General features: G+C 40.2%; 1 protein-coding gene across 12 annotated transcripts in view; it reads right to left on the minus strand.

Moving 5' to 3' along the window:
- invs (inversin) overlaps positions 1-24,169 on the minus strand; it is a 282,226-nt gene that overhangs the window by 41,748 nt on the left and 216,309 nt on the right. For all 12 annotated transcript variants that reach the window (XM_072575544.1, XM_072575542.1, XM_072575547.1 and 9 more), the window contains 2 exons: positions 4,566-4,801; positions 4,185-4,265 (listed from right to left, as the gene is read on the minus strand). In XM_072575544.1, coding sequence (XP_072431645.1) covers positions 4,185-4,265; positions 4,566-4,801 — 317 coding nt within the window. The remainder of the gene's footprint in view (positions 1-4,184; positions 4,266-4,565; positions 4,802-24,169) is intronic.

Genomic DNA, 24,169 nt, shown 5'->3' on the forward strand with positions numbered 1-24,169 from the left:
GTGTCCTCGAGTTGGCATTTGGCTTCAGCGGTATAGAGGTCAGTGCGCCAGACTACCACTGCGCCCCCTTTATCCGCTGGCTTAATGATGTGGTTGGCATTGGAGCAGAGGGATTGGAGGGCTGCGCGTTGTGAGGGTGAGAGGTCGGAGTAGGGGTGGGGGGTAGACAGGTTGAGGCGGTGTGTTGGAGGTGGGCGAAGGAGTCCTCGGAAGATCAGCATGCTCCTGCCCCACTGAACTCCTCTCTACCTACCTCGACACTGTCCTATGCCCCCTAGTACAGGAACTCCCCACATACGCTCGAGACACCACCCACGCCCTCCACCTCCTCCAAGACTTCCGTTTCCCCGGTCCCCAACGCCTCATCTTCACCATGGATATCCAATCCCTCTGCACCTCCATCCGCCATGACCAGGGCCTCCAAGCCCTCCGTTTTTTCCTCTCCAGACGTCCCCAACAGTACCCTTCCACCGACACTCTCATTCGTTTGGCCGAACTGATCCTCACCTTTAACAATTTCTCCTTTGAATCCTCCCACTTCCTCCAGACCAAAGGGGTAGCCATGGGCACACGTATGGGCCCAGCTGTGCCTGTCTCTTTATTGGCTACGTAGAGCAGTTGATCTTCCGTAATTACACCAGCACCACTCCCCACCTCTTCCTCCGCTACATTGATGACTGCATTGGCGCCACCTCATGCTCCCGCAAGGAGGTTGAGCAATTCATCAACTTCACCAACACATTCCAACCTGACCTTAAATTTACCTGGACCATCTCTGACACCTCCCTCCCCTTCCTGGACCTCTCCATCTCCATTAATGACGACCGACTTGACACTGACATTTTTTACAAACCCACCGACTCCCACAGCTACCTGGATTACACCTCTTCCCACCCTACCTCTTGCAAAAATGCCTTCCCGTATTCCCAATTCCTCCGCCTCTGCCATATCTGCTCCCAGGAGGACCAGTTCCACCGCAGAACACACCAGATGGCCTCCTTCTTTAGAGACCGCAATTTCCCTTCCCACATGGTTAAAGATGCCCTCCAACGCATTTCGTCCACATCCCGCACCTCCGCCCTCAGACCCCACCCCTCCAACCGTAACAAGGACAGAACGCCCCTGGTGCTCACCTTCCACCCTACCAACCTTCGCATAAACCAAATCATCCGCCGACATTTCCGCCACCTCCAAAAAGACCCAACCACCAGGGATATATTTCCCTCCCCACCCCTTTCCGCCTTCCGCAAAGACCATTCCCTCCATGACTACCTGGTCAGGTCCACGCCACCTACAACCCGCCCTCCCATCCTGGCACTTTCCCCTGCCACCGCAGGAACTGTAAAACCTGCGCCCGCACCTCCTCCCTCACCTCTATCCAAGGCCCTAAAGGAGCCTTCCACATCCATCAAAGTTTTACTTGCACATCCACTAATATCATTTATTGTATCTGTTGCTCCCGATGTGGTCTCCTCTACATTGGGGAGACTGGGCACCTCCTAGCAGAGCGCTTTAGGGAACATCTCCAGGACACCCGCACCAATCAACCACACCGCCTCATGGCCCAACATTTCAACTCCCCCTCCCACTTTGCCGAGGACATGGAGGTCCTGGGCCTCCTTCACCGCAGCTCCCTCACCACCAGACGCCTGGAGGAAGAACGCCTCATCTTCTGCCTCGGAACACTTCAACCCCAGGGCATCAATGTGGACTTCAACAGTTTCCTCATTTCTCTTTCCCCCACCTCACCCTAGTTCCAAACTTCCAGCTCAGCACTGTCCCCATGACTTGTCCGGACTTGTCCTACCTGCCTATCTCCTTTTCCACCTATCCACTCCACCCTCTCCTCCCTGACCTATCACCTTCATCCCCTCCCCCACTCACCTATTATACTCTACTTTCTCCCCACCCCCACTCTCCTCTAGCTTATCTCTCCACGCTTCAGGCTCACTGCCTTTATTCCTGATTAAGGGCTTTTGCCCAAAACGTCGATTTTGCTGCTCCTTGGATGCTGCCTGAACTGCTGTGCTCTTCCAGCACCACTAATCCAGAACCAGATTAAACTGGCCTATCCCACTGCCCTTATTGAAGGAACCATATTAGCAAACCTCCAGTCATCTGGCACTTCACCTGTGACCAGCGAAGTATCATCTCTCATTCTTTTAAATTCCAGTGAGTAAAACCCTAACCTGTTTAGCCTTTGCTCATTAGATACCTCCATACTGGAGATTATTCTCCTGATTGTCTCTGTACTGCCTCCAATGAAATGATATCTTTCCTTAAATAAGGAGAGCTGCTCAGAGTACTCTAGATTTGGCCTCACCGTGTACAGTTACAGTAGAACGTTTCTAGTCTGATACTCCAACACCCTTGAAATAAGGGCCAACTTTCCATTAGCCTTCCTGATAATCTGTTGCACGTGTTCTATCTTTCTACATTTTGTGCACAAATATCCCCAAATCCCTTTCTGCAGTGTTTCTCCACTTAAGTTATATTCTATTCTTTCATTCTGCCTTCCGAAATGAACAACTTCATGCTTTCCCACATTATACTCCATTTGCCAACTTTTTGCCCACTTACTATTTCCTTGTTCCCCACAACTGTCTCCCCAGATTCATTTTCTTATGGGCCAATATTACTTTAATCTCTTTCTTCCTTTTTATATATTTAAAGATGCTCTTATTGTCAGTTTTTGTATTATTTGCCAGTTTGCTTTCATAATTTATTTTCTCTGTCTTTATCTTTTTAGTTCTTTTTTGCTGGATGTAGCTCTAACATTGTCAATAACAGCAAAGGATAGCATCATTCATACTTACGATTCTCCACTCTTTTGCTGCTTAAGGTAATTTTCCAATTCATTTTGCAAGTTACCAATTGGATAAGCTTCCACTATTCTTTCAGACAGAAAAATCTAAATCATAATGTGGCATGAAACAAAAATCTCCAGTCTCCTAGATACTTTACCAATTGTTTCAAATCCATGTCCTGTGATTAATGACCACCTTGTTAGTAGAAACAGTGTCTCCTTATCTACTCTATCCAAATTCCTCATAATTTTGTCACTTCTATTAAATTTCCACTTAACCTTCTCTCTGCTAAAGAGAACACCTCTGTTTAACCTGGAGCCCCCAATGAAGATCCCCATTCCATGACTTGTTCATGGGATATAGATGTCATTGCCCAGGCTAGTGTTATCATCTATCTCTTAAAGCCTAGACGGCAGCTAAGGGTCAAACAAATTGCAGGAGGTCTGGAGTCACATGAAGGCCAGACCAGTTAAGGATGGCATGTTTCCTTCCCTACAAGACATTAGTGAAATAAATGGGTTTTAATGAGAATTCAGAGTCGTTACATGGTCTTCATTAGGCTAACTTTTAATTACAGTTGTTTTTTAATTCAAATTTCACCATCTGCCATGGTGGGAGTTGAATTTATGTCCTCAGAACAATAGCCTGGGGTTCTGAAGTGCCAGTTCAGTGACATTACCGTTGTTCCTAGAATCTATCATTCTAAAGGAATAAAAGAATGTTTTGACAGTCCACCTTTGAAAATTTATTTGAAAATTTCATTTTCTGGGCACCTTTTTGATTGCCAGAAGATTACAGATTAAATTGCTTAAGGAATAAATTTGAAATCCACATCAGTAAACCTCAAGAGAGACTGTTACACTTCAGGTGTTATACTTGCTACAATATATAGTACAGACAATGTTAGTCTTAGTTCACTTTCACATCTGTGTCATGAAGTTACATCTCCATGGCCCACTCCAGAGATTTATATAAATAATCTTATTTGACATCTCAGTGCTGCAATGGGGCTGTCATATTTTAGATGATCTGCCTTCTAAGCAGAACACTGAAAATCCCATGGTTCCATGAAAAAAAATGTGAGTTCTGAGAATACTACCTACATTTACATTGGCTGCACCGAATTCATAAAAGGCACCACATAGATGCAAGTCTTCTCTTCTAATGCTTCTATTATTAATTTAATGTTAGGAATGCCTTAGGATAGCTAGCGGTGAAACATAAACTGACACTAAACAATAATATTTGATGCAGATTTCAATAGATTTAATATCTGAAATTTTTTAAAAACGCAATTCTGAATACTTGAAGGAAATGGCAACACTTCAACCAAGCTGTGGCAACATTGTTGTATCTAACAACACAAAATGTACTTACATGTTTTCTGGACAGAGATATGACCATTTCTGAAAGGTGATGATTGTTGTGAAATGTACCCTTTTTCTTCCTGAGGTTTCCCTGACAATGAAACAAAAAAACACAACTAATTCCTTGTACAAAGCTCACAAGTTCTATAAATAGCAACTGCTACATTGCAATAATTAACGCCTTTACTCAGGTACATATTAATTTATGTATGGCATAAAATCAATGAGCCTGCTTGTACTTATTGGTTGTCTAATTTTCAGGACGCCATTCACTTTCCTGAAAGAAAGAGGATAATACTTTTAACGAGATTCAATCTTCCCTTTTTAATCCTTCTTTCCATTCCATGCAGATATAAACCTTATTAAGATGAAATTGTTGAAAGCAAGTTACCATAAATTTGCTTTAACACTGAGTGTTGCTTAGCTGTCCGTGCACAGGAACTCCAGTTGTTGAATGTTTGGTTGCTTTTTCTGGAAATAACATTCACGATATTGCCACTGAGATTCTTCCTCCAGGCTAGTTGGATGGTGAAGGCAGCCACCTCTTGCTTCCATGTCTTGTCAACATTGTCCCCATTCTGACGTCGGCAGCGAAGGAGCAACAACAGGGCTTTTCGTATCCTGTAACTACAAATATAAATACAGTACTAACACTTTTCGGAACATTACAAATTACATTTCCATGTGGCTGATCCCAAAAACCAATATCCTATTTCCCACTCCCTCCAATAAACATCCAATTCTGAAACAAACACAGGGAACACTGAAAAAACTCTGCAGGTCTGGAAGCATGTGTGGAGAGAAACCAAGTTAACATTTTGTGTGTGGTATGCCTCTTCCCTTCTACTTTGTTTTCTTTCACACTTTTTTACTCCACTGGTAGCTCATTCGATACATTTACCACTCTGCATATAAAATAGGTAAATGTAAATAGCTTGTGCACCTCCTCTAATCTAAATGTTGTGCTGAGAATTAAAGAGTGACAACAGGAATAAGATCAAATCTTATAAGTTCACACTGTAAGCTACATTTCAGTAGCATGAATCATAGAATCCCTAGAGTGTGGAAATAAGCCATTTGGCCCAACAAGTCCACTCTGATCCTCCATAGAGTAACCTACCCAGCCCAATTCCCCCATTCTATTCCTCTAAATTAGCCCCTGATTAATGCACCTAACCTACACATCCCTGAACACTGGGCAATTTAGCACGGCCAAGCCACCTGACCTGCACATCTTTGGATTATGGCAGGAAACTGGAGCACCCGGAGGAAACTCACACAGACACGGGGAGAATGTGCAAACTCCACACAGACAGTCACCCAAGGGTGGAATCAAACCTGGGTCCCTGGCACTGTGAGGCAACAGTACTAACCACTGAGCCACTGTGCTGCCCAACAGAGCCACCGTGCTACCCACCAGCACAATCAGGGTCCACGCCAATGACAGGAGGGGAATCTTCCACACCAGGTCTGTTTCAGCCTTGAGAGCAAACCTGAGAGTGTAAACAGATTCTTGTGATAACAGAAAGACCTTGGACGGAGGATTTTGTTTAATGTATAAGAATGAAATATAAACAATATTTGTGGGAGGATAAAGATTAATGGTTTGTTGTTTTTATGGGGCAGAGATTGAGCAGAGGTGTGGCAGAGCTGGATACAGCCAGATAGAATATCGGACAAAGTTTTGTTTGCCAATTTAAGAGTCTCTCCCTGAGGTTATCATGAGTTCTCCTGTGGTTTGTGTAGGAAATTAAAACCAACAGTGGTGTAGTCAAGCAGGAGAATTGTACCAGGTCCTTGCGTTACCTCTGAAATGGGGTGAGTACATTTTATTTACCAGCCACTGAAAGGCCTACCTGAGAAAATTCTGTTCAATTATCTCAAGAAGCTTAGGGGAGGCCTCAGGACAGAAGGTGGTGAGTAGAGGAGGCAAAGCCATGCTAGAGGGCTGTTATATGATTGCAGACAGTAGTCAAAGCTGCACAGATTAGGCTAGACTACTTGTAAGTAAAAATGTTGCTGGAGTGTAGCGGGGGAAGTAACCCCAGAAGATGATAAGTGGGATGGTCTTACAGGAGTCGAGATTTTATTGGTTTTGAACATCGAGAAGGAGGAGCCTCTGAAGTTAAGGTGACATTGGGATATTTAATATACAACTGATAGAGAGTTTAATGAAAATGTTAGGATCATGGGTAGTGGAAGCAGTACTGGATATTGCAGAGGTATGCAACAGTCATTATGAATGTGTCCTTGACAAACCTTTGAAAGAGATCATGAAAGGAACAAAAGAGTTCAGAACAAGCTAGCGTACAGTACTCATTTGTGTGCTTTATAGATGAATAAAGAAAATAACAAGCTGCAGGGATTTGTTAAAAAAAGCTGCAGGGTATAAATGGTGACTGCAGGTAAGTAGTGTCCCATACAATGGCATTGTATTATACGAGTAAAAAAACTGTGAGCAGACCCAAAGCTGCAACTGGATATACTGGGTATTGATTTATAAATGGAACATAAAACAGACTTCTCCCCTGATTTAGCTAAAATCAAATGTGTCAAGACCAGACAGCAACTGTAAGTATTACCTCACAAAATGAGGTAGTTAACCTTGGAAACATAGTTGACGATGCTTCCCCATCAAAAGGGGATTCCGCAAACATCACAGATTCAAAATAGGCTTGATCAAAAGAGTTTAACAAGTGATTTTTTTTTCTGTGAATAGCATTGACCTCCATTTAAATAGTAAGCTTCTAAGTGCTGTAAAAATGAATTTTTTGCGATGGTGAAGTTCGACATATTCCAAAACCAACAGACAAACTGGAGTTTAGCATATAATCAATTTCAACATACATGCATTTGTTCTAGCTTGTAGGAGAAAAAAATCTAAAGAGGAGTGAGAAAAACCTAAAACAAAGTGTGAAATATTACAATAAGATGTCATTGGGTAAGTAGTTTACCCTGCCTCTTTCAGAACAGCAGAGAATTAACTTTTTCTGTTGACAGCCTTTTAAAATCTTACCTCCCGTTCCGTGTGGCTAATGTTTGATTTTGGAAAGGACTGGGTTTTGGTTTCTAAGTTTACAAAAATGATCAGATGTTACAAACTCATTGGGCTGCGAACCAAAGCCATAGCGGTTTTTATTTTTGTAACTTCAATAGATCTGAAGAAGCACCTGGTGATACAGCAAAAGGCCTAGGCGCCTTGCAGATAGCCTTGCATATTCAAGGATTTATCGATGGACCTCAAAACAAAATACTTTCACAGAGTTGGCCTGTACTAATCAGGCCATTTGCTTTCTTTACAGAAAACTACCAAGCCCAGGCGTAAGTGTTTCTGAAATTGAGATTAATAAACATCATTTAATTTGTATAAAAAAAAGGGAAAGATTGTTTGGGAATAAATTAATTAATGAATAATAAACCTGTCAGTCCAACAACACTGCCAAGCCTGTACTTAACAAAAAAAAGGCAAAGAGTATTGTTGCCACATTTAAATTTGGAATAATTTTCAAAGAAGGGAAAGTTGAGCATAATCTACAAAGTTACTAAGTATATAAATTAGCTCACTGAGCTGGAAGGTTTGTTTTCAGGCGTTTCATCACCATAGTAGGTGACATCATCAGTGAGAGTTTCTGGTGAAGCATTTAGGAAAATTTGTATTTTTTAATGTTTGGAACCACATAGTAACTTTTGATCTGTTTTAAAAATATTATTAAAACTTTTTTCAAAGAAATTGGACAGTATAGTTCCTCTGAATCTGAATCAGATAGAATGATAATTAATGGGATGTTGTGGTTCTGTTCGCTGAGCTGGGAATTTGTGTTGCAGACGTTTCGTCCCCTGTCTAGGTGACATCCTCAGTGCTTGGGAGCCTCCTGTGAAGCGCTTCTATGATGTTTCCTCCGGCATTTATAGTGATTTGTATCAGTTCGGAAATGCTCTTGATGTATGGTAGTGTGGCTAGCCCTTTGGGTTGTGGCATGTCCTCGTTCCATTGTCTTTCCCTTAGGCATCTGTTGATGAAATTGCGTGGGTATCCGTTTTTGGCGAATACATTGTATATGTGTTCTTCTTCCTTTTTTGCAGTTCTGGTGTGCTGCAGTGTGTTGTGGGCCACGGCATGCCGCAACCCAAAGTACTAGCCACACTACCATACATCAAAAACATTTCTGAACTGACAGCCAGACTACTGCGACCACTAGGACTCATAACAGCACACAAACCAAGAACCAATCTCAGACAACAACTCACCAGGACGAAGGACCTGATACCCAGCATGAGCAAAACCAATGTAGTGTACAAAATCCCATGCAAGGATTGCACAAAACACTACATAGGACATACAAGAAGACAGCTAACGATCCACATCCATGAACACCAATTAGCCACGAAACGACACAACCAGCTATCCTTAATGGCCACACACTCAGATGACAAGCAACATGAATTCGACTGGGACAACTCTACTATTATAGGACAAGCCAAACAGAAAACAGCCAGGGAATTCCTAGAGGCATGGCACTCATCCACAGATTCAATCAATAAGCACATCGACCTGGACCCAATATACCGGCCACTGCAGCGGACAGCTGGAACTGACAACCGGAAGCGGCAGATACAAATCACTATAAATGCCGGAGGAAACATCACAGAAGCGCTTCACAGGAGGCTCCCAGGCATTGAGGATGTCACCTAGACAGGGGACAAAACGTCTGCAAGACAGATTCCCAGCTCGGCGAACAGAACCACAACAACGAGCACCCGAGCTACAAATCTTCTCACAAACTTTGAATTAATGGGATGGCCACTTGGAGTAAAAAGATAAGGACAGGTGTCATTATATGAAATATATAAAGCAAAAAGAAAGTGTAGATGAAATTAATTATTGACAACTTCCTCTTGGAGATAAGACAGAAACTGAAGAGTGAGTCTTAGACATGTACACCTACTTAGCAAAATGATAATTGTGGTCAGAAGAGCAAGAAAATGTATTTTAATTGATGGCACATAATGCATGGATAAATTGATTCTAAAATAATGAAAGTGGTATTGGTGAAAGGAATAAAAATTAAAATTAAAATAATTGGGTTTAGATAGTTGAAGGCGCTAAGAAATTTTTTACCACAGATGACTGTTAAGGCTATGTCATTAAGTTTATTTGAGGCTGAGGTACACAGATATTTATTCAACAAGAGAATGGGGAGCGGAAAGGAAAAGTGGAGTTGAGGATTATCAGATCAGCCCTGATCTCATTGAATGCTGGAGCAGACTTGATGGACTGTATGACTTACTTCTGCATCTATGTCTGATGGTCTTCAGACTATAGGGGCACAAAGGTGAAGGAAGAGCTGGAATATCTTTTAAGTCCACAAATAATTTGTTTCTGTAATTTTATGTACTGAAACCAGCCAACAATGCACTTGGTATGCAACATCAGTTCAAGCTGTTGGCTTTATGTTTAGTAGTTGCCAAAAAGTTTAATATTAACTAATATCTTTAGTACATTGTATGCTATGCCCGTTGATCCTAAGAATTATATCTAACTCCTTCTTGAAAACATTCAACATTTTGGCCTCAATTTCTTTCTGTGGCAGAGAATTTGACAAGCTCTTCCACACTGTGTGAAGAAATTTCTCATCTCAGTCCTAAATGTCATACTCTATATTGACCCTTGGTTCTGGACTGCCCGGTCATCAGGAACATCCTTCCAGCGTTTACCCTGTCTGGTCCTGTTAGAATTTGAGAGGTTCCTGAGCTCCCTTCATTCTTCCAAATTCCAGTGAATATAATCCTAACCGATCCAGTATCTTTTTGTACTTCATTTCTGCCATCCCAGGATTCAATTTGACAAACCTTTGTTATATCCCCTTCCATAGCCAGAACATCCTTCCTCAGATAAAGAGACCAAATCTGCACACAATACTCCAGGTGCTTTCCCTCGACAACCCTATATATTTGCAGCAAGATATCCCTGCTCCTATACTCGAATTCTCTCGCTACAAAGGTCAATACATCATTTGCCTTCTTCAGCACCTGCTGCATTCACATGTTTACTTTCCACAATAGTTGTACAAGGACCCAGGTCTTGTTGCACCATCCCTTTTCCAACCTATCACCTTTTTCTTGCTACCAAAGTGGATTATCTCACATTTATCCATAGTATGCTTCAGCCGCAATGCATTTGCCCACTCACTTGTCTAATTATAGAAGCCTCTGTGCATCCTTCTCACAATTCCGTCTCACACTCAACTTTTTGTCATCTGCAAACTTGGAGATATCATGTTTAGTTCCCTTACCTAAATCATTGATATACGTTGTAAATAGCTGGGGTCTAAGCACTGATCCCTGCGATAACCCATCAATCACCACTTGCCCCTCAGAAAAAGACTCATTTATTCCTACACTTTAGGAATCAGTTCTCTATTCATGTTCATTCATTACCCCAATTGTTGTCTGTGTATTGACTTTTACCTAGCAGAGGCCGAAAGGCAACCCTCCAGTTCATGGACCACGACTTCATTATTGAATATAAAGCCATTATGTCACTGACCTTATCTCCACGGAAGCTCTTCTGTCTGCACCTTCTATCCCGAACAAACCAAACCTACCTCTGATCCAAATTCCATCAGCAAGATTGTTGCAATTGTACCAGCCTCCATCACTTCCTCTAGCAGCTCATTCCATACACATACCACCCTCTGAGTGAAAAAGTTGCCCTTTAGGTCTCTTTTATATATTTCCCATCTTACCCTAAATCTATGCCCTCTAGTTCTGGACTCACTCACCCCAGGGAAAAGACTTTGTCTATTTATCCTAAAACATGCCCCTCATAATTTTGTAAACCTCTATAAGATCACAACTCAGCCTCCAATGCTCCAGGGAAAACAGCCCCAGCCTATTCAGCCTCTCCCTATATCTCAAATCCTCCAACCCTGGCAACATCCTTGTAAATCTTTTCTGAACCCTTTCAAGTTTCACAACATCTTTCCAATAGGAAGGAGACCAGAATTGCAAGCAATATTCCATCAGTGGCCTAACCAATGTCCTGTACAGTCTCAACATGACCTCCCAACTCCTTTACTCAATATTCTGACCAATAAAGGAAAGCATACCAAACGCCTTCTTCACTATCCTATCTACCGGTGACTCCACTTTCAAGGAGCGAAGAACCTGCACTCCAAGGTCTCTGTTCAGCAACATTCCCTAGGACCTTACTATTAAGTGTATAAGTTCTGCTAAGATTTGCTTTCCCAAAATGCAGCACCTAACATTTATCTATATTAAACTCCATCTGCCACTTCTCAGCCCATTGACCCATCTGGTCAAGATCCCATTGTAAGCTGAGGTAACCTTCTTCACTGTCCAGTACACCTCCAATTTTGGTGTCATCTGCAAACTTACTAACTATACCTCTTATGCTCAAGAGTGGGAGATCATTTCCCCTTTTCTGCCAACTAAGGCCCAAACATCAATTCCAGGTGGAACAGCAATTTACTTGTACTGCTTTTCGATGGAGCATACTGTATTCATGTTGCACAATTTGATTTCCTGTACTCTGGGGAGGCAAACCATGACTGCTTTGTGTGACATCTCCATTCAGTCCCCAAGTATAACCCCAGTCATTTTAATTCACTGCTCTGACCTTTCAGTCTATGGAGTGCGAAAATATTCCAAAGCAGTTTGATACAAGATCAAAGAATAGCATATTATGTTCTGACTAAACACTCATTTTTGAATTCAACAACTAAAGATCCAAGGAATACAAGATGAATGATAGCACCTTGTGAAGCACCAAGAATTGGAGAGACCTTGGTGTGTATGTCCACCGGTCCCTGAATGAAATGGGACTGGTCAATAAAGTGGTTAAGAAGGCTTATGGGATACTTTATTAGTCGAGGTATAGCGTTTAAGAGCAAGAAGGCAATGCTGGAAGTGTTCGGAAACATTGATTAGGCTACAGCTAGAGTTCTATATGCAGTTCTGGAATCCATATTATAGGAAGGATGTGATTCCACTGGAGAGGGTGCAGGGGAGATTTACAGGATGAGCCTGGGCTGGAAAGTTTAAGCTTACAAAGACTGATTAGATCAACTGGAGTTGGTTTCCTTGGACCAGAGAGGATTTAGGAGAACACGATTATGATGTACAAAATTATGTGCAACATAAGGTTGACGGAAGGAAACTTTTGCCCTTGGTAGAGGGATCAATGACCAGGGACATAGATTTAAAATAAGGGGCAGGAGATAGAAATCTTCAGAACATTTAAGTAGTATCTAGATGTACACTTGCGATAGCAAAACACAAAAATACAAGATTATAGATCAAGTGCTGGAAAATGGGATTAAAATAGATGGCTGTTTTTGACCAGTGCAGACTCATTGGGCCAAAGGTCCTTTTAATGTGTTATCGGTTTCCACCTTGTTCTGTAGAGTTTTTCTGGGATTTTTCCTACTGGCTTGTTCTTATACTCAGCTGACTGCTATACAGTTATGCACAAAACATCTGGACATAACTTTGCCTGTTTATTGCATCCATTACCACACCTTTTGGCTTTTGTATCATGAAATCTTTTAATATTTGATCTCTTCTGCCCTTCAAACTATCTCAGTCTCCCTTTGGTTTACCTGTCTTGCCACCCATTCATTTGGCTAAAAGCTTACATTGTTTCTGTGCTGAATACCTCTACGACTCTATCAAGTGGAAACGTTAATTCTGTTTTTCTCTATAGATGTTGCTTAGCCAGCTGATTATTTGACTTCTTAAAATTTCAGTAGTTGAGCTCTTATCAAAATTAGACAATAGGCACTCTGTTCCTTCTAAAGGAAAGTAATTGCCTGCAGAACTTGTATGGAGTTTAAAAGTGGGAGCTCTTATTTTTTTCTTGACCATTGCAATTATAATAGGCTGCATTCCAAATAAAAAATCATCGTTGGATGTTGTCACATTTCAAAAAGTATTATTACCATGTGAGATTATTTTGTATCTTTAACATAAGATTATTTTGTATCAGTGTAGACCTTGTAGGTCTGGAGAAATATTGTAGAAAAGAAATCAGCACTGAAAGGTCCAAAATAAAATTGCTTTCCTGGACATGAAGTAACCATAGGAGCATTACAGAAGCTAAATGAGCTACAATCTGGACACAGCTTTTACTGTGTAAAGCACGCTTATAAGTTTTAGGCCAAAGAAGATCAAACAGTAAATGACATGATCTCCCTGGAGCTGCCCTATGTGGAATAAATATGCATTGAATCATTTCCCTTGTGTTGCTTGTTACTATTTTAAAAATGTAGATTGAAAAGCACAGCTGTTCTATTGCAATTTGAAAAGAATTCCTAGAAACCTCTGTAGACATTTATCAATGGGTAATAATGAATGCTGGTTCATACGTCAGGGTACAATATGCAAACTAAAAAGCTCATGTCCTCACCCGAGTGTTCCACTTTGCTGTCTTAGTTTTGGTGTAAATTTGTAATTAATAGAAACTTAACTTCGATATAAAGTTATAATATCCAATGAGGAACAGAATTCCTCCAACTTTCGTGATATGAAAGCAAAATGGGTTTGGCAAGTTTGGACATGTGTGCCACATTTAGCTGTAAAAGAAGTAGCAACTTAGCATCTGTGGAGAAAAATCAGTTAAACTTTCAGGTCCAGCAATCGTTCTTCAGAACTTCTCAGACCGTTCCTCACTCAACTTGAAATTTTAACTGTCATTTCTCTCTATAGATGCTGCCAGACCTGCTAGGCTTTTCCAGCAATTTCTGATTTACAGTATCTGCAGTTCTTTTGGTTTTTATTTAGCAACTTAGATTATTTCACCATGGTCCAACTTTAATTCCGATTGCATAGAAACTCTGCGATTTAATCTCAACAGGTTTCTTTATTAAAAAGCTATGAAAATGTATATTCTGCTTTTTTATTGTGATTTATATACTGAGTGTCATTTGTACACATTGTACAAGTTCACTTCTGAAAGGTTAGAACAGCAAAGTGATCCAAACCAACCTAACATTTCCTAACTACTTGCATCTAATAAAGGAAATCCATGGAGAGAGCAGGTTTGTATGTGTCAAACATGGTTATTAGAAGTCATATTTTAGACAACCACAGAATGACAACAGAAGAAAAACTGAAATAGTACATCCTCCCTGGGAATTTCTTCTAAAAATTCATAACAAGCTTGTTAGATAATTGCAAAAATATTAACTTAAAACATAAGGTAACTCTTGCCTATTGCAGCATTATATTCCAAAGCACTTCACAGGAGTGTAATAAATCAAACACATATTAGAGTTGGTATTAAAAGTTTGATCGAAAAGATAGGTTCTGAGAATCACCTTAAAAGAGTTGAGAAATGTAGAAAGGCATAGAGATTTCTGGAGGGAATTCCAAAGGCTAAAATCTATGTAGCTGAAGGCATGGTCACCAGTGGTGAAGCAATTACAATTGAAGCTGTCAAGATGTATCAGAGGGTTATAGAGCTGGTGGAGGTTGCAGTCCATGGAGGAATTTGAAAATAAGAAGAACTTTAAAATTGAAGCAATCACATCCTGCAGTGCATCAGTGGGCACAGGGCTGTGCAGAACTTGATAATGGAAACAGACTTTTGGATAAACCTACTTTTATGAAGAATAGCCAGGATTGCTTTGGAAAAGCCAGATCCCAAGGTAAAAGAAGTGTGTATGGAGTTTAAACAGCAGACAAGCTACAGTCAAGCAGAATCAAATGCTGGTTCCAGAGATTTAAGTAGCTGATCAGATGGTGCAGATGTATGATTAGGGCATATGGTTAACCCTGGCAGTTGCCAAAGGGAAGGATGGATTTGGTGGCTTGGAAACTAAATTTGTAGTAATGATAAAAGGTAAAGGCTTCAGGCCTCCTGAATTTTTGTTGAAGGAAATGTCTTCTCATCTAGTCTGAATGTCAAACAAGAAATGCGATTAGATAGAGTGAAGGTGTCATAAGAGGTTCGTAGGGAAGTATAACTGGGTATATAGCAGAACAAAATATAAAATGGATTTTTGAAAATATCATGCACATTTGAACGTAGCAGCTATAATTAGCTTCAGAACCCTGGGCAATGAAGGGATGAAAAAACAACTAGTGTTCCCACTTGTAAACAAAAATCTAGTAACATCTGCTGGGAATTATACATGTGGGTATCAATGAGGACAGGATCAGGTTCAGCTTGACACTCCAAGAGTTGATATCTTAGAAACATTCGTTGGAATACTCAGATACAAAGTTTTTCTTAGGTGAGGCTTTGGAGGGCTGCTGGCATATGTGTAACATAATGTGGCAAGAATCAGTGCCATTTGCACAGGAAAAGAATGAACCAAGGACCCTAAGAAAAACACACCACCTTAAATCTTAGCTTCCAATTCAGTTTCAAATTTAATTAACAAATCATATGAGTCAACATTGAAATGCCTTGCAAGTTTGTCACACGACAAGTGAAACGATTCTCAATTGTTTACAAAAGATCAAGCTAATTTGAACAAGAACACTGTGACATGACTACAATTATGTTGCAGATGATGTTGCCGAACCGAATAATCTATTTCTAACTATTTTAAATAGGCTTCCCACAGTAATAAAAAAAAGGAATATTCTTCCAATGAGCAAATTAAAAGAAAAAGCAGTTGTTGGAAAAGAAAGCTTGAAAACATGAATCACGAGCTCTGGTTCTGTGTCTCGATCAGTAACTTTGAATACTTTCCCCTACAATATCAGAGCAAATACTAAGAATTGGAGCAACAGAAGAAGTTGTAGAAATGTTCAACCAAAATAATCTCTCTGCCTCGCGTGCTGCAAGACTGGCAATAGATAGACTTGTTAATGCACTTATTCATACATGTATGTAGGTCTTTGAGATCTGAGAGCTGAACATTTAGTAATATATCTGCATTCCTTTTGTTGTAAAAGGTTTTCATTGAACATGGTGACAGTAAAATGCCATTAAAGGCACAAAATCAGAAAATTAATCTCACTGTTCTAATTATCATGACTCAAGCTGTCCATCTTCTATGAGCTGGCAAGAATGGACACTGGCAAGTTTAAACTCAAAATTACTGACAGAAACATACAACAAACATGTATAAATGACTCAAAGAATGAACTCCATCGTCACTGTCCTTCTTTAATTGACAGAAAGGAACTGCCTTATTTGGGAACTTTCAACTAATCAGTTCAGATACTCAATTGTGAAATTATGGTAATTGAAACAAGTGCCTTGATTAAACAACACTAGATCATAGAATCCCTGCAGTGTGGAAGGAGGTCATTCAGCCATCGAGTCTGTACTGACCATCCAATGAGGATCCCATCTAGACATGGCCCCCTATCTGTATCCCCACATTTACCATGGCTAATCCTACATATTACGGACAATTATAGCATAACCAATCCCCCTAACTCACTCATCTTTGGACATTTGCATCGAGCCAAAAACGACTCAGACACAGGGAGAATGTACAAACTCCACGTAGACAGTCACCCAAGGGTAGAATCAAGCCCAGGTCCCTGATGCTGTGAGACAGCAGTGTAAACCACTGAGCCACCATGTCACCTGTAGATATGTATCATCTTGTTGGCATTTAAAGAGAAAAAAAGACTTTTGTTAAAATCAATTATCAGATCATAGGAAGGATGCACTGAGACTTTACAGAAAGCAGATGTTATTTATTCCATTGCTGACACTCAGAATTATAATGTATTCGCTTGAAGTTACAAGCAGATTTCTTAAAATATTTATTCCCAAAAAGTAATTTACCAAATATGATTTTATTTATATGGTAGAGAAAAACCATCCTATTTACTATATAGTATTTGAAGTGTTTCACAGAGGTACAAGGGAAAAAAGAAATACAAAGGCAGCGAAGGAGAAGTGACCAGAAGTTGGGTCAAAGAGGTGGAAGTGGGGTTGGATTTAGCATAGCCTGCAATGGTAAAGTAGAAGGAGAGGGATGCACAACAGGTGAAGCTCAGAGAAGAGTCATGTGTGGGTGAACTTAAGGCGTGGATCGGTACCTGGGACTACGATGTTGTGGCCATCACGGAAACATGGATAGATGAGGGACAGGAATGGCTGTTGGAGGTTCCTGGTTACAGATGTTTCAGTAAGATTAGGGAGGGTGGTAAAAAAGGAGGGGGGGTGGCATTGCTAATTAGAAATGGTATAACGGCTGCAGAAAGGAAGTTTGAGGGGGATCTGCCTCTGGAGGTAGTATGGGCTGAAGTCAGAAATAGGAAAGGTGCAGTCACCTTGTTGGGTGTTTACTATAGGCCCCCCAATAGCAGCAGAGATGTGGAGAAACAGATTGGGAAACAGATTTTGGAAAGGTGCAGAAGCCACAGGGTCGAAGTCATGGGCGACTTCAACTTCCCAAATATTGATTGGAAGCTCTTTAGATCAAGTAGATTGGATGGGGCGGTGTTTGTGCAGTGTGTCCAGGAAGCTTTTCTAAATCAGTATGTAGGTTGTCCAACCAGAGGGGAGGCCATATTGGATTTGGTACTCGGTAATGAACCGGGACAAGTGGTGGGCTTGTTAGTGGGTGAACATTTTGGTGATGGTGACCACAATTCTGTGACTTTCACCTTGGTTATGGAGAGAGATAGGTGCGCACAACAAGGTAGATTTTATAATTGGGGGAAGGGAAATTACGATGCTGTAAGACAGGATTTGAGGAGCATATGTTGGGAGCATAGGCTGTCAGGGAAGGATGTGGTGGAAATGTGGAACTTCTTCAAAGAGCAGATACGACGTGTCCATGATATGTATGTACCTATCAGGCAGGAAAGAAATGGTCGTGTGAGGGAGCCTTGGTTGACGAGGGAGGTTGAATGTCTAGTAAAGAGGAAGAAGGAGCCTTACATAAGGTTGAGGAAACAGGGTTCAGACAGAGTAGTGGAGGGATACAGGATAGCCAGAAGGGACCTGAAGAAAGGGATTAGGAGAGCTAAGAGAGGGCATGAAAAATCCTTGGCGGATAGGATCAAGGATAACCCCAAGGCATTTTATGCGTATGTGAGAAACCTGAGAATGACGAGAATGAGGGTAGGTCCGATCAAGGACAGTAGTGGGAGACTGTGTATTGAGTCGGAAGAGATAGGAGAGGTCTTGAACAAGTACTTCTCTTCAGTATTTATGAACGAGAGGGACCGTATTGTTGAAGAGGAGAGTGTGAAACGGACTGTTAAGCTAGAAGAGATACCTGTTAGGAAGGAAGATGTGTTGGACATTTTGAACAACTTGAGGATAGACAAGTCCCCCGGGCCTGACGGGATATATCCTAGGATTATGTGGGAAGCAAGAGAGGAAATTGCAGTACTGTTGGCAATGATCTTCTCGTCTTCACTGGCAACGGGGGTGGTACCAGGGGACTGGAGAGTAGCGAATGTTGTGCCCCTGTTCAAAAAAGGGAATAGGGATAACCCCGGGAATTACAGGCCAGTTAGTCTTACTTCTGTGGTAGGCAAAGTAATGGAAAGGGTACTGAGGGATAGGATTTACGAGTATCTGGAAAGACACTGCTTGATTAGGGACAGCCAGCATGGATTTGTGAAGGGTAGGTCTTGCCTTACAAGTCTTACTGAATTCTTCGAGGAGGTGACCAAGCATGTGGATGAGGGTAGAGCAGTGGATGTAGTGTACATGGATTTTAGTAAGGCATTTGATAAGGTTCCCCATGGTAGGCTTATGCGGAAAGTCAGGAGGCATGGGATAGAGGGAAATTTGGCCAATTGGATAGAAAACTGGCTAACCGGTCGAAGGCAGAGAGTGGAGGTAGATGGTAAATATTCAGCCTGGAGCCCAGTTACAAGTGGAGTTCCGCAGGGATCAGTTCTGGGTCCTCTGCTGTTTGTAATTTTTATTAATGACTTGGATGAGGGAGTCGAAGGGTGGGTCAGTAAATTTGCAGATGATACGAAGATAGGTGGAGTTGTGGACAGTGAGGAGGGCTGTTGTCGGCTGCAGAGGGACTTAGATATGATGCAGAGCTGGGCTGAGGAGTGGCAGATGGAGTTCACCACTGCCAAGTGTGAGGTTGTCCATTTTGGAAGAACAAATAAGAATGCGGAATACAGGGTTAATGGTAGGGTTCTTAGTCAGGTGGAGGAACAGAGGGATCTTGGGGTCTATGTACATAGATCTTTGAAGGTTGCCACTCAGCTGGATAGCTTATAGTTCCCAGATCACAGCTTTAACCCAAACTGATCAAAGAATAAAAACAATGAAAATTCAGCTATGGTTTTAACAGCATCAAGGAGTATGGGGAGAAAGTGGGAATATGGCTAGAAATTCAGATGTGATCTTTTAAATGATGAGCAGGCTCAAAAGGCCAAATGGCCTACTTTTGTTCCTAGTTTCTAAGTCTAAATTGAAAATCAGGGAGGGTAATTAATTGCTCAGCAACTAGTTCAACAGTGCTTGCAGGCTATTGAAAAGAAGAAAGACTTAAATGATGTTATGCACACTGTGCATTCTTTGCTTGCATAGTACAGAATACATAACTTACAACTGTTTGGGGCAGCAAGACAAGGACGAAAGGATTTTAAGGATGAACTGAAACATACTCACACTCTCATCAATCTCTAAGTCAGTGCCAGACAAAAAGCAACAAAACAACAACCCATTCACTAATATCTACCTCCTCTCAATTAATATTACAAAAGCAGAATGTCTGAGCATTAACTCATTATTGTTATGGGCATTTTAACTGCAGATGTTAGCTGCTGCAATCCTATTTTATGCTTCAAAAGTATTTCACTAGCTGCAGACATTCCAAGATTATGAAAGACATTAACTAAATACCAGTTACTTCTCTCTTTTTAAATGGATCATGTAAATTTTTTGAATAATGTTTAGTGCGATAGTTTCTGCAGGCTTTTCCTACCACCTTATATGCCCATCAGGATCTGTTTTTCACCATCAAGAGCTTTCTACTACCTCTTTTAAAATGCTTTATTTCTAACACGGGTTCTGTTTTTAAGGTTCCTCAACTGTTTTTGGTAAGATACCAGATTTTCTCTCTTTTGAGTCTCAATGCTGCAAACTATTTCCACCATCTCTTTTTCCTCCACTTGGACTTAGTTTAAATCCTCTTGGGCTTCCTGCTGGCCCTAAATGCATTTTAAAATGCTTTTCCTATCTTAATTATCTATTATTATTTTTTTCCTGATTGCTTTAAAACAATTAGTGTTTTTCTCTACAGAGATTGATTATTCAAGTTAATTTTGCCACTCCTCCCATCACACAACACCCAACTTTCATCCTTCTTGCTACTTTCTCTAATTGCCTTTTACCATGTTTTTCTTGCCACAATTTCCTACTTCAAAACTTCTAGGAATGATTTTGACAGTCTGGCTTTTTTTTAATCATTCAATTGTCATTTTTTCGTAACACTTCTCTTCACACATACAACACTTTGACCACTCAAAGAAAGTTCATAAACTACAGAAACTGAAGATTTCCATATTTATACCTACAACATCACTAATAAATGGAAGTATATTCACTTTGTCTTAATTCAACATGAGGAATCGAGCAAGAGATCTACTAGTAAATTCTAAAATTTAACTAATACAAATTGCTATAGATAATGGAAAATAATTGGCCTAAAGTTCTGTAAAAGTGTTCTGATTCAGTTGTCAGAAAATATTACTTTCATTTTGGCATATTTATTTCTAAATTTCACATAGTTTAATAATCAGAATACCCATTTTTAAGTTAAAAGAAGTAAACTTTCTATTTACAGAAATTGTATGCAATCATATGTAAAAACAACATTCATGTTATGTGATGACATGTCAAATGCACTTAGGTGAGGGATCAAAATTTATGAATGTAATACTGTGATGAGAGGTAGGACTTTAACTCAGAATCTGATTTAAATTTTCAGTTTGTTTACATTTGTAAAAGGATTATTCTGCAAATTAGCAGATTGTGAAAATAAAATCACAGATAGCTTTCAGTGCGATAATGCACTCAAAATCCAACAAACTTGGGTGGCAAAAGTCACCTAACAATGTTAAAATATGTAATGGTACTTACATAATAAGGGATTTCTGAATGCTGTGCCAGATGTAACCAATACTGATGAGACATCCAGCATTCCCATTAGCAGCTAACAAATCAACTCAGGATTCCATAAAATTTGTGGGAAATCTTATTAAATCTTATTGAATTACTGAGATGACAGATGACAAATTAGCATTCATAACACAGAAACAGAACTCAGTACTGCCTAACCATTTGAAAACACAAAATATGCTGATTTTTTTTCCTAGTGAATTTACTTTTATTTTTCCTTGTTCTATTATTAACTTCCCTAATGTCATCTCCTTCTTTGTTAATGTCTCTCTCTAATTAGTTCTAAAGTGTACACAGTGTAACCAAAATTAACAACCCCAAAAAACCCCTCTTGGTTTGTGAAAGTTTCTTCTCCTCTACTGCAAAATGCTCCTTGAGATTGGAAAAAATCATCATTTAGTCAGTTTCACACTAAATCAACTTAAAGATCTATCAAAGAGAAAAAAACCCTCAATGACAGGATCAGGTCTTACGCACTAACCACACCAAATTATTAATGACCAAGCCAAGGATTCATAAGCAATCTATTTTTTTATTTTAAACAGACTGTGGGAGTGATTTGCTTTATTCACCATTTTAATTCAAAAGTGAGCACAAGTATAATATTGAAATTTAAAGATGAATTATTAACAGTCATTGAAAATATGACCAACTAATCCAAGAGACCACAGAAACCAATCTCGACCTTTTCTAGGTTGGAACATGCAGTTGCTCCTTGCTAGCAAGCTTGATTTCTCTTCCTGATTTTTATTCTTAATGTCTTTGCCTTCCACATCAATCACACGTGATCAATATCAAAATTTAGCCATCATTCATATTTGCATCATTCAAAAAAAAATTTAAACATTTTATTCCTATGTCAAACATATCTGTTCTTGCACTCTGATATTTCTTTTTGCTGTGATTGCTGACACAATGTCCGTGAAGTCAGAAATGTCCCATACACCACATGAGAGTATGCGTACATTGTCAGGGTAGAATTTTTTCAGTGTAAAAGTTCTTGCCATCAGGATCAAAATTAGTAGTTGATCACACCTCACAGACCTGCACTACAAATCTGAGGTCAGATAGATTGGCAGTACTACTGCAATCAAGAGCAGAGAAAATCAGGAAAGGGAGAGGAAAATGGAGGAAGAGAAGAGAAGAGCTAAAAAGGATTCTTTGGAGAGAGATCAGCAGAAGCTTGGAGCATGGCAGCAACAGACGAAGGGAAGAAAACCTGACTAAGGACTAATTGGGATTGGGAAAATGAAACTTAAGTATTCATGAGTGTAAGAAAGTGATAATGATAAAATAACAGATCCTTTTTTATCCCTGTGTCAGACCTGGATCAGGTTCTTCCTCCCCACTTCTTCTCCACAACACTGTTACATGATCTCCCCACCTTTTCAGCCTTCAACCTAGATCATGATCTTGATCATAAATGGTTTATCATTTCTCACAATTCCTGCCCCATTTGCAGCAAATAACATTGCAATTTCTGGATTTCATTCAGTCCAACAAGGTGGCAAGTAACTTTCATCACCCATATCTCTGTTATCAATTTGTGAATCAACCATTTTAATCACTTTATCAGAATGTTTAGTGTGGTGGAATGATCAATAATCATTAGGATGCCTCTGGTTTTCAGTTGACCCATGGTATCATTCTGCACATGAGCTAGGCCAATTGTTGTTGTTCTCAGTACATGTTGAAAACCTATTGCTCTGCTAACAATGTCAACATAGGCCAGATAGGGTCTACAGCAAAGGGTGGGAGAACAATCACAAAGGAAAAACCTAGTTTATTTCATCTGCAGCAGTTCATATATCACAGATGCATCTAGTCATAACTGACCACTGCACAGTCCTTGCGGAGTCAAAATCTTGACTTCACACTGAGGACACCCTCGATCATGTTGCATAGTATTGTAGCCTGTATTAAATGGAACAAATAAAGAACAAATTTAGCAGCTCACACTGGGCAGCCATGAGTTGCTAACAATCAACATTCAAACACAATTTATAATCTCATGGTTCTGCATATTCCATACTTTACCATTACGACCAAACCAAAGTATTATCCTGGCTCAATGACAGAACTGCACACTGGAGGCCACTCCAGGTGTACATAATATGATACAACAAAATGCTATGCATACTAAATTATTTTTGAATCATAAACAAAAACAGAAATTGCTGGAAAAGCTCAGTAAGTCTGACAGCATCTCTGGAGAGAAGTCAGAGCTAACACTTCAAGTTGAGTAACTTCCCTCAGGTCCAACTCACTGCTTCCTCCCTACTTTGTGCATCAGGGATGCTAGCTGCTTGAAAACTTTGCATGTAGCAGGAGATGAAAATTTGCCACCAAAAAGCAGAGTGGATGTCAAAGTACTAGGCTTTCTGGAGCACATTTGAGGTTCCTTTAGCGATTCCAAGTAAAGATATACTTGCAGAGTAATCTAGCTACAGGTGAAAAAACACAGATCTTTTCTCTTCATTTGAACATACCAGAAATTCTGACATGTCTATTATTAAACCATGACACCCTACAAGGATTTAAAAACAATCCCCCCGAGAAACATATATCGTGTTGAGAATAACTGACAGTTGAAGATACAGCAGAACTGGAGAAAAGCTACTCAAATCAAAGTTTTCTCAATCTTGCTAACGTATGAAACACTCAACTATGCTTTTCCCACTACATTTTTTTTATTTGAAAGGCTATTTACATCCAGGTCAGTCATATTGGTCCAAATGTCTCAGCCCATCTGCTACTGAAAATCTCATCTTTATCTTTGTCATATCCAGACTCTCAGATTCTGATGTTCACCTGTCCTCCCATATTGCATGCTCTATAAACCATCCACAATTATGCTCAATGCATTGTAATCGGAATGATATCCTGCTGACTTATCACTC

The sequence above is a fragment of the Chiloscyllium punctatum genome, chromosome 8 (genome assembly GCF_047496795.1).
Source record: "Chiloscyllium punctatum isolate Juve2018m chromosome 8, sChiPun1.3, whole genome shotgun sequence".
Taxonomy (NCBI): domain Eukaryota; kingdom Metazoa; phylum Chordata; class Chondrichthyes; order Orectolobiformes; family Hemiscylliidae; genus Chiloscyllium; species Chiloscyllium punctatum.